The sequence below is a fragment of the Triticum urartu genome, chromosome 3 (assembly GCF_003073215.2).
Source record: "Triticum urartu cultivar G1812 chromosome 3, Tu2.1, whole genome shotgun sequence".
NCBI lineage: Eukaryota > Viridiplantae > Streptophyta > Magnoliopsida > Poales > Poaceae > Triticum > Triticum urartu.
Genome location: NC_053024.1, coordinates 16,366,203 through 16,378,882, shown reverse-complemented (window position 1 = coordinate 16,378,882; position 12,680 = coordinate 16,366,203). Strand labels below are relative to the sequence as shown.

Below are 12,680 nucleotides of genomic sequence, written 5' to 3'. Positions count from 1 at the left end.
CGTGCTTCAGTTTTAATCATAAGTTGAACCAACGAGGCCGGCTGTGATGAGAGCAAAAGCTACACCAGTGAATTCGTATTCAAAAGAAGTTTTCAATTATATATTGTTTTCTCCCGCCGCAGTCGGTCTTGTTGGTTAAATTTATGGTTAAAATTAGACCTCAGTAAACACGGGCATACTATGTTTTGGAATGGAGAGAGTACAAATTTGCCACTCATCATGTCGTACTACCCTTGATATTCGCTCCCCGCGTTCGGGTTTTTAGGCTCTCTCACGTTTTGAGCTAAAATTTAACTGTATATTTGTGCAATAAAATTTAGTTTATATGTAAAAAAATAGTATGGAAATTTTCATTTGAATACTAATTCAACAGCACAATGTGTACGACATATCACTTATATTCTGCAAATCAAATCTACTGACAAAGTTTAAGCCAATAAATCTGAACTGATGTAGTACCGCATACCGGCAGCTAGGCGCCCTATCGCCAACGAAGTCACGCCCTTCGTTCAGTCTAAGTTTGGACTCATCTAATCAGCAACCTTGGAAGAAGAAAAGAAACCTCTATGTTCCTCCAAGACAAAACAATATTAATCAGCTAGTGCTATCCTAATCAACATCTTCTCAAATTTTTCCAATAGTGAATGGCTTAAAAAGGGATTATAGCTATTCTTCATTTTTGTGTGTGTTGGGGACAAGACTCCTATTATTCTTCGCTTGTCTAAATTATTGTTGAGCTCTAATCGCTTGTTAGAGCGAGGGAAAAGCATCGATAGATGTGGCATCAAGACCTGAGATGGAGGTGGCTACAACACGGAGCGACCATGGTGGTGAAGGCAGGGCTGGAGGGTTGGTGATGGGATGAGGCGCACTAACGCCACAACAAAACCCATGCCCCACTTTCAATATTAGAAGGATAGCAGGGGAAGAAGATTGTCATGGTATGGCTCTGTGGCAAGATGGTAGCACCACGAACGCGAGAAGAATCCGATGGACAAGGTCGAAGGAGGTTCGGCAAGAGTGACGACACCCAAGGTGAAGTAAGACATGGAGCTAGCACATGTTGGATTCTAAGGGAATGGCCAATGCATAGCCCCAGGGGTGATGCTCTGTGGGCCATGTAGGATCAGATGTCAGGAAAAGTAGGTTTGAATGAAGCAGCGTGATTCCCTGCGGGATGCGGGTGCTTAGGGAGAAAAAATGTGCCCGGTGCATAAAGCTAAAAAGGTTGAAGTGAAGATTAGAGATGCATGTGTAGTGGGAGTCTTTATTTTCTATTTTTTTATGAGACCCACTAATGGTAGCTTGCATTAGGAATAAAAAATCGATGTAGATGCCTCAAGTTACTTTCTAGCACAGGGCATCTATATTCATATGCCACCATTGTACGTGCCCTAATGTAGCAGATGAGAAAAGCAATAAAAATAAAAGAGGAATTGGCCAACTATTACTACAAAACATTGGGAGTGTCTATATCTCGGCCCATTGAGAAATAACTAATTGTAAATCAATTTTACACATATATTCAAACATTTTTTTTGAAATAATACACCATATTAACAAAATACTAGGTTGGCTTTTGAATTCAAATAAAAAATGTTCACCATGCACCATGTTTCAACAATTTGTTTATCTAGTTTTAAATTTTATCATGTACTATGTATTAGAAAATCTAAAATTATAGAAAACTAACCACCGAGGATTAGCTAAATTGACACGTGACCCGTCACTAGCGCACCAAACACGTAATCTCCTTGGCGGAAATAAAGGGCGGCTAAGGTTATTCGTTAGGGTCGCCGCCACCGGTTCCCCTCACCTCTGAACGCCTTCCCGCGCCGGTGATGTGGAGGAAACCCCACTCCAGGTTGTCTATGTAGTCTCTGGTTTCCATAACTCTTCTTATGGTTAACTCTATGTGTCTGGCTGGCGGTAGTGAGGCAATAGCACCATGGACAACGAGGAATAGGTTCTCCCCCGTAATGCTCTTGTTCTCACGATGTCATTTGCCATCGGCTTATGCATGTGGAGGTTGAGTCAAGACTGGATATTTTGTCTCGTTTTTGTCGGTGCCCTACGGATGGTATGATGTGGTTACATTTATTTTTTTCTTGCGGTCACTTCTCTGTTCGATGTAGCTCGCCCAGTTGGGGCTTCGTCAGGAACTTGTAAGATTTATGTCCACCTCTTTTGCCTAGCAGGAGTTGACAGTATCTTCTGAGCCTCCTTGTCGGCTTCTCCGTAATGACGATATGCCCAACGCGATCGTCGGTGTTGCCGCCGATGGATGCACAATGAACACATCGATGATTTCGTCAAGGATTTGAGTGTATTATTTTATTCCTTATATCAAAGCGGTCAGCATCATAGTACAAAACACCATCAGCTGACCAGACCACACTAACTTTTCTACAAATTACTCACTCCGTCCCATAATGTAACACCTTATTGCATCCGATATGTGGGGTGGAGGGAGTTAAAAAGACATCTAACCAAAGCACAGATCGCAATTCAAGCTCCAAGTAACCTAAAAGCCCCCACCAGTAAGTTCAAAACATAGGAGCACCCCCTCCGATCGCTGTCTAGGTGAGTCGGGAACGCCGGATGGCACGAGCGCATTCCTGTGCTGGGCATGGAACCAGGGACGCCAAAGCTAGCTAGCATGTGCACATACACGCGGCCACTGCTCCACGTATGATCCCCAACTTTACCTGGCCATGGGTTACCCGGCCCGGCCGGCCCGACCCAGTGTTTCCCGCGGGCCAGGCCTGGGCCTGAGTTTTGAGCCCGAAACACACGTCAGGCCGGGCCTGAGCTTGGCATTTTCGCATTTTAAGGAAGGGGCCCGGCACACGGCCCGAGGCCAAGCGGGCTTTATCACTTTTGGGCTGGGCTTGGGCCCAAAAACTAGGCCTGACGGACGGACCAGACCGGGCTTGGGCTTAGGTTTTCTGCCTCGGGTTTTGATAAGCCCGGCCCGGCCCGCAGATGGCCAGGCATATCCCCAACACACAAGCTGACGAACGAGACGACGCCGGGTCGAGCCTTTTCCTCTGGCGGATGAAGGGTGGCCTGCCCTGGCCGGCCGGTTGGCTGACCTGCTGGGACTGCTGATTACTTCACTGTACGCCGGGGAAATGCTATACTTACGGACTGTTTTGACATGAAAGGAGTTACGGATGGAAGAGTAGGCACGTTAGCACGTAACCTCTTTCCCATGTCCAATGCCTCGTAAGTGTAGGATTATTGCTGTACGCTGCTAGGAGTACTATTGCGATTGCTATGGATAATTGGATCACGGATCTCTTTCCGGTGCTGCAGTGCAACGCCGGCCTCGTCGCCCGCTCGCTCGCGTTGGACCAGTGCAGTGCAGTGCATGGAACTGCGCGGTGCCGATCTAGCGGCCTCTAGTCTAACTTGCTGGACCACTCACTCCGATCCAGCGGGCGCGCCATGGGTGTTGGTGTAGAGAATAGCGCATCAATAACTGTGCTACGTGCGTGTGCCCGCGCCGCGGCGCTGCCGGCACATCTACGGAGCTCACCGGAAAAATGGAGCCGGTGAAATGTCAAAGGCGAAAACTTGTGGGCGGTGGAAACGTTGTCCATCCATTCACTGAAAGCAATGGGAGAAGGAACCAGCGAGTGTGCCAGATTGTATAATGATCGTCCTGCACGTTCTGCATCCCATGTTAGATTTGGCAATGATCATTCTCGACCGGCTGCCAATGGTGCAGGCCTCCGGTTAGATCATTTACTGAGACGAGGTGGATTGGGTGGATCTTGGCGACTGATTGCTGTGCTAGGTCCGTGCGTGTACTGAGTGCTCGTAGATCAGAGTAGGTACGTACAACGAACTAATTAATACGTACTCGTGGATCTGCCAAATTGCAGAAGGCCCGCAGCGGTCGGTCATGGGTCCACGCTGATCAGGGCACCGCGAGAGTCCAAAACTTACGTAACAGAGCTACTCTTATGAATCTGATGAGGAAAAATATCATCGCCGCGATATGAACGCCCCCTGGCATCGCTTCGGCTCGTCACCCGAGGTCTAATCCGGCTGGCGTCCCCTACCGTAGCCCATTCACCTCCTTCCTCTTTGTGCTGCCACCGAGCCAGTCCGCCTCCCCTCTCCCGCTCTCCCATGCCCTCCGGCATCATCATGGTTCGGTGCAAGATCACAACGTACGCTATGCTCACACCGAAGCGCCGGAGGCAGATCACAGAGGAGATCCACACGAGGCGTGTCGCCCGAATCGCTGTCGGGGTGCCTTCGAACTCGACGGAGCCGGAGGAGGAGGGAGAGCAGCTACCAGAGCCGATGAAGGTGGGTGATCCGGAGGAGCCACAACAGCTTGCTCTGGGGTTCAGCATGGCGGGGGTGGAGTTCACCGTACCATTGCCCAAGCCGCGAAGATGGGGGAGCAGCAGGCCATCCTGAAGTCCATTCAGGATGAGGCCTATGTGGAGGCCAACTGACAGTTCCTCCGACAGAAGCAGGCGGCATCCGACGCGCTCTTCGCTGAACTCGACGCGAAGATAGAGGAGGAGGAGACCGGAGCGGAGCAGCCGGATGTGCCGGAGCTGCAGCTGCCGCCCATGTACCCGCAGCCGGGCACGGAGATTGTCAACATTTCCGACAAAGAGTAGCTAGATCATCTACGTAATTTGTATGCTTTTGTATGGATTTAAAAATCTAGTATGAGATGTCCGGATTCAATTGTTTTAATTTAAGGAGTGTCCGATCACTGCTCATGCGTCTGTTTGAGGGGTCATATTTGCCGTATGCTGTAGTAGATGCTCTTAATGGTGTGTTATCCAACGATCAAGCAGCACACGGACGACACACGGGGCCAAGCCACATAGCAGAGGACAAAACCGCGAGCCAAGACACACAGCACAGGACGGAAAGCGCTTTGTACGTACTACGTACGTGCATGAGGAGCTACGCTGCGTGCTGCTGACAAGGAAAGCTACCACTCGGCCAGGTGCGCGCCGGGTGGTGCGGCCAGCGGGAGGAACCGACCGCGGCCGAGCCGGCACTACACAACCACGTTGCGCAGCACAGCACAGCACAGCACTGCACTGCACTGCGAGCAGAGCCCAGCGATGCAAGCAGAAAAAGGCTATCCTCCTCCTCCTGCGCGGCCGGCGGTGCCCCCACGTCTCCTGTGTGACTGCACTGAACTGCAGTCGCCCTCTCCCTCCCTCCCCTCCCCTCCCCTGAGGAGCAGCAGCCGGGGCCGCTGAGATATCGGACATCTGCATCGGGCGCGGCGCCGGCAATGGGCCATTCATGGCGCCATACCGCATCCTGTTCGATCAGTCACCACGCCAACAAAACCACCACGCCCTTCAATCCTCACTACTGCTGCTAACCAGCAACTTTGGAAGGAAAAAGAAAACGAACCATTGCAAATCCTCTGCCCGGGCAGTAATAATCAACAGGTCCTCCAAGAAACCAGGATTGGTGGCTCCACGGATAAAGAAAATTCTCTATCATAGCCAAGGAAGGTGCGGGGGAATGCCAGGCGACTAGAATGTCACGGTGAGACACGTTCCATCTACTGTTTTTTTTTTTGCAATTATCTATTGTTCATTATCTGCCAGGTGGCAATATAAAGAGCTCGAGTTGATGCGCGCGTTGCAGCGGGAATTCGATGCAGTGGTTTCCTATGAGATTTGATGGTGTGAAATTACAGTATTTTTTTTTCGGGCGAAATTTTGGTATTCTGATTAGCCATGTAAGAATTGGAACTCAAGCACATATATGATTTAATATATTTGATTATTATTACATGGTTGCCGAAAGAAATTGTTTCATAGAAGTATAGCATGCAAGATGCATGTTAAGGCGAGTCTTTTCTCATAGCATAGTGGCGTAGTGAGTTTGCGTATTTGCGCGCCGAGAGAGTTATATTTAGTGGGGCATGCTTGGTGGCATGATGAGATGGCATAGTTGCATGTCAAGATGATTAAGTTAGTGAAGATCAACTATATATATATATATATATATATATATATATGATACCAATGGTAATAAACTTTTTAACCATGTCTATGAATCACCCAGCGATGATTAAAAACACTAAAGCGAGTCGAATGCATGCCACCGATATCTCCTCTCCCTTGCTGAAGTGGGGCACACCTTATTGTTGTATACAATCATGACGTCGCTGTACTGAGACTTTATAAGACCAGTGCATTAGAACAGTAACTGTCACTTAGGAAGAAAAAACATAGACCACCAGGGATCAAATCTGCAGACACACGATAAAAGACAAACGAAAAATGCATCCAACCGGATTCACTGAAGACCAAACACACCATCACATGCCCTCCAACGATGCTAAACGCACAATCAAGATGGGGATCGAGCGTGTGAGGCATTATTCCTACTAGGGTACACAGGGGAATAGCTGGTGCACCCAGTGCACCGAACTCTTTGTAGCACATTTTACATGTTTAGGAAATTCTGAAAATAAATTAGCACATTCATACAACATCAATGTTGTCAAGAAATTTCAAATTGAAATCCAAAACATAGCCCGGGAAACAAAAATGACAGATTCGATGCTGAATAATACTCCAACATAAGTTGGTTTTAGATTTGGCCCATAATCACATTGATATCAAATTTGTCATTCTCATATCTCGAGCAATGTTTTGACTTTTGGTATGAAATTCTGTGACGGTATACATTGATGTTGCATCAATGTGCTAGATTTTTCAAACATTTCAAAATATACTACGCCATCCGATGCACCGGTAGCACCACAAGGATGAGAGCACCGGATACATTCCCAGGGTAGATCACAGCCGTCACATAGACCCAACCAAGATGCTAAAACTCTTCATGTTCAACCTGACACAACCAAGATGCTAAAACTCTTCATGTTCAACCGAACAAATTTAGTACAACTGAATGTTCACCGTGAAAAGAAAAGAAATTTCACCTAAAAATGTAACATTGTGTCAATGAACTGGAAATTAGTTTTCTTTTATGGACATCAGTTGACCGTTGGTCAAATTCACAAATACTCCAGTGCAAAACTACAGTGTTATTTCAGATAAAAAACAAACCGTCGCATTGCAAAAATAGGCATCCAGTGCAAAAGTAGAGTGTTTGCGATAAGAGCTGAATTATTATGAGATGAAAACCAACTTGAAAGCCAGTGTAGTGCTGCAGTAGCAGAGGATCACATCGACGCAAGAAAAAGACAAACGCCATGATCAATCAACTCACACAATAATAATCTAGCATCCCAGTACGGCTATTCTAATCAGATCAATCATCATCATCATGTACAACACCATCATCAAATCAGATCCAACGGACCACACCAATCCTCCTCCAGATGAAGACAAAAAAGCAGTTAACCAAAGCACAAATCACAGTTCAATCAAGCCCCAAGTACCTAAAAAAGCTCTCTGCAATTCCGATCACTGGCTGGCGGCGCCGCCGCCATCAGAGACGGCGGGCGAGTCGGAGACGCCGGAGGACTCGTCCATGGACGACCCGTGCGACGGCGACGACGCCTGCGGGTCCCCGCACGCGCGGACCTCGTCGATCATCCTCACCACGTACCCGACCTTGGGCCGCTGGTCGGGCGCGCTCGCCGCGCAGCTCAGGGCCAGCTGCAGCATCGCCACCATCTCCTCCTCGATGCCCTTGTCCTTCATCAGCTCCAGGTCGAACACCTCCGACGTCCACTCCTCCCGCACCACCGACTGCACCCACCGCGGCAGCTCCGCCACCACGCCGCCGTTGGGCAGCTCGCTGCCCGGGCACCGCCCCGTCAGCAGCTCCAGCAGCACCACCCCGAGCGCGTACACGTCGCCCTTCTGCGACGCCCACGGCCGCGACGCCGGCGCCGGCGCCTCGGGCGCGCGGTACCCCGCCGAGCTCGCCGCCGGCGACGACGTGCCCAGCTGCGCCAGCCCGCAGTCCGCGAGGCGCGCCTCGCCCGACCTGTCGAGCAGGATGTTGGTGCTCTTGATGTTGCCGTGCGCCAGCTTGGGCGTCAGCCCGCCGCGCCGGCTCGCGTGGTGGATGTAGGCGAGGCCCCGCGCGGCGCCCGCCGCGATGCGCATGCGCGCCGCCCAGTCCAGCGGCGTCCGGCCCGGCCCTCGGTTACCTGCGACGACAGACGGAGGTTCCTACCTTCAGTTTCTCAGCAGCAGAAGCAGCAAGTGTTCGACGGAGTTAATGGCGAAGAATTGAGCGGAGCGGAGGACTTGCCGTGGAGGAGGGAGAAGAGGCTGCCGTTGGGCATGAACTCGTAGACGAGCAGCTTCTCGTCGCGGGCGTAGTAGTAGGCGTTGAGCGGCACGACGTTGGGGTGGCGGAGGCGGCCGAGCACGGCCATGTGGTGCTCGAAGTCCTTCTTGGTCGACGCCGCCGCGGGCGCCGCGTCGCGGAGCCGCTTCACGGCCACGACGCTGCCGTCGTCGAGCACCGCCTTGTACGCAGTGCCGCAGCCGCCTTTGCCGAGCATCTCCGCGGATGCGCGCAGCAGCTCCTCCAGTTCGAACCGCCTCACGCCGGCGTCCTCGAGAAACACCATCTTTCCTCGCTCGTACGTGCCACCGGCCGCCGCGACCACGCCTGCAGCGCCGTACGGGCTGGAGGAGTAGACGATCTTCTCCCCCTCGCGGTGGCGCCTGTCGCTCCGCCGCCCGGAGAGGCGCGGCCAGAAGTAGCAGAAGAGCAGCCCGGCGACGAGCCCGACCACGGCGAAGTCCGCGGCCACAATTGCGGCCACGACCCCGCGGCTCATCTTCCCCTTGCCATCCGGCGGCTTCGACGAGGGCGACGACGCCGCCATGGCCGCAGCGGGAGGGCACGGGGACGCGTTCTGCACCTCCTGCTTGCACGGCGGCAGCGGCGCGCCGCACAGGCCAGCGTTCCCGCCGAACGCGCCCGCCGGAAACCCCGCCATGGCCACCGGAATCCTCCCCGAGAGGAGATTGTTGGACACGTTGAGATCCTGCAGCCTCGGCTGCGCAATGCCGTCGACCCCGCCGGTGAGGCGGTTGGAGTCGAGCCTGAGCGTGAGCAGCCGGTCGAGCCGGGCCAGCTCGGGCGGCACGACGCCGGACAGGTTGTTGTAGGAGAGGTCGAGCCGGTAGAGCCGGTAGAGCTTGCCGAGCGAGGGCGGGATGGCGCCGGAGAGCGCGTTGCGGGAGAGGAAGAGCAGCTTGAGCCCGAGCAGCGGCGAGAGGTCCGGGACGGCGCCGGAGAGCTGGTTCCCCTTGAGACTCAGCACGCGGAGGCCGTCGAGCCGGGCCAGCGCCGGGAGCGCGTCTGCGCCGGACAGACCGAGCCCCTCGAGCACCAGCCGCGTCACGCGCCCGCCCGCGCACGTCACCCCGCGCCAGCCGCACGGGGACGGGCTGGCGGACGCGTTCCAGCTCGCGAGCGCGCCGGAGCGGTCCGCGGCGAGGCGGAAGTCGGCGAGCGCGGCGACGTCGCCCTCCGGCGAGCCGGCATTGGCGCCGCAGGCAAGCAAGGCGGTGAGCAGCAGCAGCAGCACCGGGGTGGTGCTGTCGCTGGGACGAAGCATGGCGGTTTGGCTGGTCGCCGCGGGCGGTGCGAGGAGCAGAAGTGGCAAGGAGGACAGCGGCGAGACGAGGGGGGGCTGGTTCTTCCTGTCTGTCTGGTCTCTGGCGCCACGCTCTGCCGCGCCTTTTTCTCCACCTCCGGCGCTCCTCCGCTTTCAACAGCTTTATCGCACAGTAAAGGTGCCACGCTGCAGTGGGTGTCAGTCAGTGGCCACCACCAGTGCGCGCGCGGGCACCACCAGTGCACCGCTGTGGCACTGCATGCACTGCTAGGCTCGTGTGGTGTGGTGATCGGTCGACGGGAGGCAGAGGAGCACGTACGGGCAGGCGGCAGCAAGGGGACGACCGACGTATCCGTTGGTCCGTGGGGCTGGGGACGGACGGTGTGGTCGTTGGGGGTTTTCGGTTGATGGGGACATGTCAGTGAGCAACGGACGGAGATGGTAATAATAAGGCCAACTCCACCGCACGACCCTATTCTATCCGGCCTCGTTCGTTTGGGGTAAAACGGACAAAGGAGGCGGCCCAGCTCGTGACGGCCTGAACCTCCTGTTCGTGTTGTGTGCGGGCCGACCCATTTCGAGCGTAAATTTGCGCCGGGTTTGGGTCGCGGCGGACACCAAACAGACGCGTGCTCGTCCGCGTTGGGGCCGCGTGGCAGGCGGCCACCTACCTCCCACCCGCCCACATCAATGCGCACGAGCGGGCGGCCCCACCTGTCATCCGCACGTCGAACGGGCGCCGTCCTTCTTTAAGTGGGAAGCATGGACGGGTCGTCGTCCACACTGCCCCACGCCACCCCGCGGCCTCCTCGAAACCCGACAGCGCAGAAACCCTAGCCGAAGCCCTCGAGCTCGCCGGCCGCCCACCTCTCCGTGGGGTTCTGGAACGGCAAGGGCAAGCCCGACCGTGAGGCCGGCTCCTCCTCGGGGCGCCGCCGCGGCTCCGTGAAGAAGGAGGAGCCCGCGTCACCGCCGCGCTCCTCCCGTCGAGCCCCCATCCCGGCCCCCTTCACCATCAACCCTAGGCCCGCCGGCGAGCGCGACCGACAGTACCTCGCGGCGGACGTGTGCCGGAGGTACTGAGAGATGAGGACGCCGGTCCCATGGAGTGACATCCACCTCCCCAACGGATGGCACCTCAGCGCCGATCGGGTCCCGATCCCTCCTGTGCCGGCGAGCGGCCGCGCGCGCCGCGATGAGATCGAGCGCCGCCGCCGCCTCCTCCCGGACGACCTGTTCTACGACGACAGGTACGGCCCGAATTCCGACCTCTGAGACATGTGGCTCCAGGACGAACACGACACGCGCCGCGCGTCATACTTCGCCGGCACGGTGTCAGGGCCGCGGCGGCCACGTCGAGAGGTGCGCGGGCGTACGCGCGTGCGCGGCGTCACGCCCACGCCGTCGCCTTCTCCGTCGCCCCCTCCACCTCCTCGCATGTCAGCGGAGGAGGAGGCCTGTCTCCTCAAGCGTGTCATGGACGACTCCATGTACACGCACGACGAACGACAGTGGGACGGCCTGGAGGAGGCCATGGCCCTCTCTGCCGCCGGGGACGTCGCCTTCCTGGAGCTGCAGATGGTGGCCCTGGAGGAGGAAAGGAGGGAGGACCCGCCGGCCGCGTTCCAGCAGCTGCTGGGCAAGGGGTGGGGCTGGGCTTGCACTGCTCCGGAGATGGCCGCCGGCGTGGGCGTGAACTGGTGCCCCACTCCGCCGCGGTCACCGGAGCGGGAGGCGTCGCCACGGGAGGAGGTGGTGCAGGCACCTCCGGTCGTCCAGCCCGACCCCGTCCACCACGCACCTCCGGCCCACCTGTGGACGCCGCCGGCCTATGTCGACCTCGTCAGCGACGACGACGACACCGGCGGCCAGTGAAGACGGCGACGGCCACGGCACCGACGGGCGCGGCAGGAGCGCGCGGGAGGCGGAGGCGTTTTTTTATTTTGTTTTATATGTTAATTATGAAAACTGGGCCTTTTAAGTGGCCGTGGAAACTGGGCCGTTCTGTGGCCGTCCCCTATATATGTTTTATATATTTTTAAAATGCTTTTATTTAGTTTTTTAGTTATTTCATTCTAGTTTTTTTATTCACGCCCATCTCGGACACAATTTGGGATGCGGCCGCGCGGTGCGTGGACGCACGACCCATCTGACAAAGGCGGACACGGACGAACCCATCAGCGCCTCAAAGGAATAAAATTCGGTCAATCCAAATGTTCGTTAGAGTTCGTGCGGTGGAGTTGGCCTAAAAGCCGTCGAGCGAATTGTCGTAGTGGGAGGGAGTGAGTAATAATTGTTGCATGGATTGGCGTGCCTGCCCTCCCTTTACGGCGTGCATCGGGATGTGGGAAATGCGGAGCCTGTTTGGGCTAAACTAACCAACCAAGCAATGGGCCATGGGCCATGGCGCCATGGCCATGGGCTACAGGTTCATCATCATCATGGCGCCAACAAGAAAACAAGAAGGAGCGGCGCGGGCTGCCTGCAGATGCCGCCGGCGAGGTGACTCGGCGGAGTAATTAGCTTGCAAACTTTGGTTGAAAACTACTACTCCCTCCAGAATTTGGAACGAAGGGAGTAGTACTAATGGTTTTTATAGCTGACAATTGTTAGTTATAGGCAGCGTTGGATCATCAACAGATTACGGAGGGAACGGGGAAGCAAAGATGAAGCAAGTAGCTGCAGAATTCAGCATTTAGTGTTCATTTTTCTTCCCTGATTGCTCAAGTTTCAGTCTTTTAGAGACAAACATGCTGCGCTACAGCACTCTGAGTGACTGAAGGGCTTGGGCTGAGACCAAGCCTAGTCATTACATGGGCCGGAGCCAGCAGGTTAACTTTCTCTTCTGAAATATGAGGTCGGCCCATTTGCTAAAATAAAAATCATCACATCCGCGTACAACATTAGACCTCCATTTGCAAAATGCCGCTAAAACACGCACTGGCCTAGACCCTGATGCTCCCTCGGCTGACTTCGCTTTTTCCCCTCGCTCCTCGGCCGAGACCCATGCCGCCTCGCTTTTTTCTCCGCTACCACACTCTGAGTCAAGTCAGTGACTGGAAGTTTTGGGCCGAGGCCAGCCTAGTCGTTCATGTGCGAGAAAGAGACTGTGAACTCC

The 12,680-nt window shown here is 54.9% G+C and overlaps 1 protein-coding gene across 1 annotated transcript; it reads right to left on the bottom strand.

Moving 5' to 3' along the window:
- Window positions 1–7,226: 7,226 nt before the first annotated feature.
- On the bottom strand, window positions 7,227–9,938 carry LOC125542418 (probable leucine-rich repeat receptor-like protein kinase At1g68400). Its single transcript, XM_048705460.1, has 2 exons — window positions 8,239–9,938; window positions 7,227–8,134 (listed from the first exon to the last, which is right to left on the bottom strand). Exons 1-2 carry the CDS (start codon window positions 9,560–9,562, stop codon window positions 7,440–7,442), a joined length of 2,019 nt encoding a protein of 672 aa, XP_048561417.1. The 5' UTR covers window positions 9,563–9,938; the 3' UTR covers window positions 7,227–7,439.
- Window positions 9,939–12,680: the final 2,742 nt, after the last annotated feature.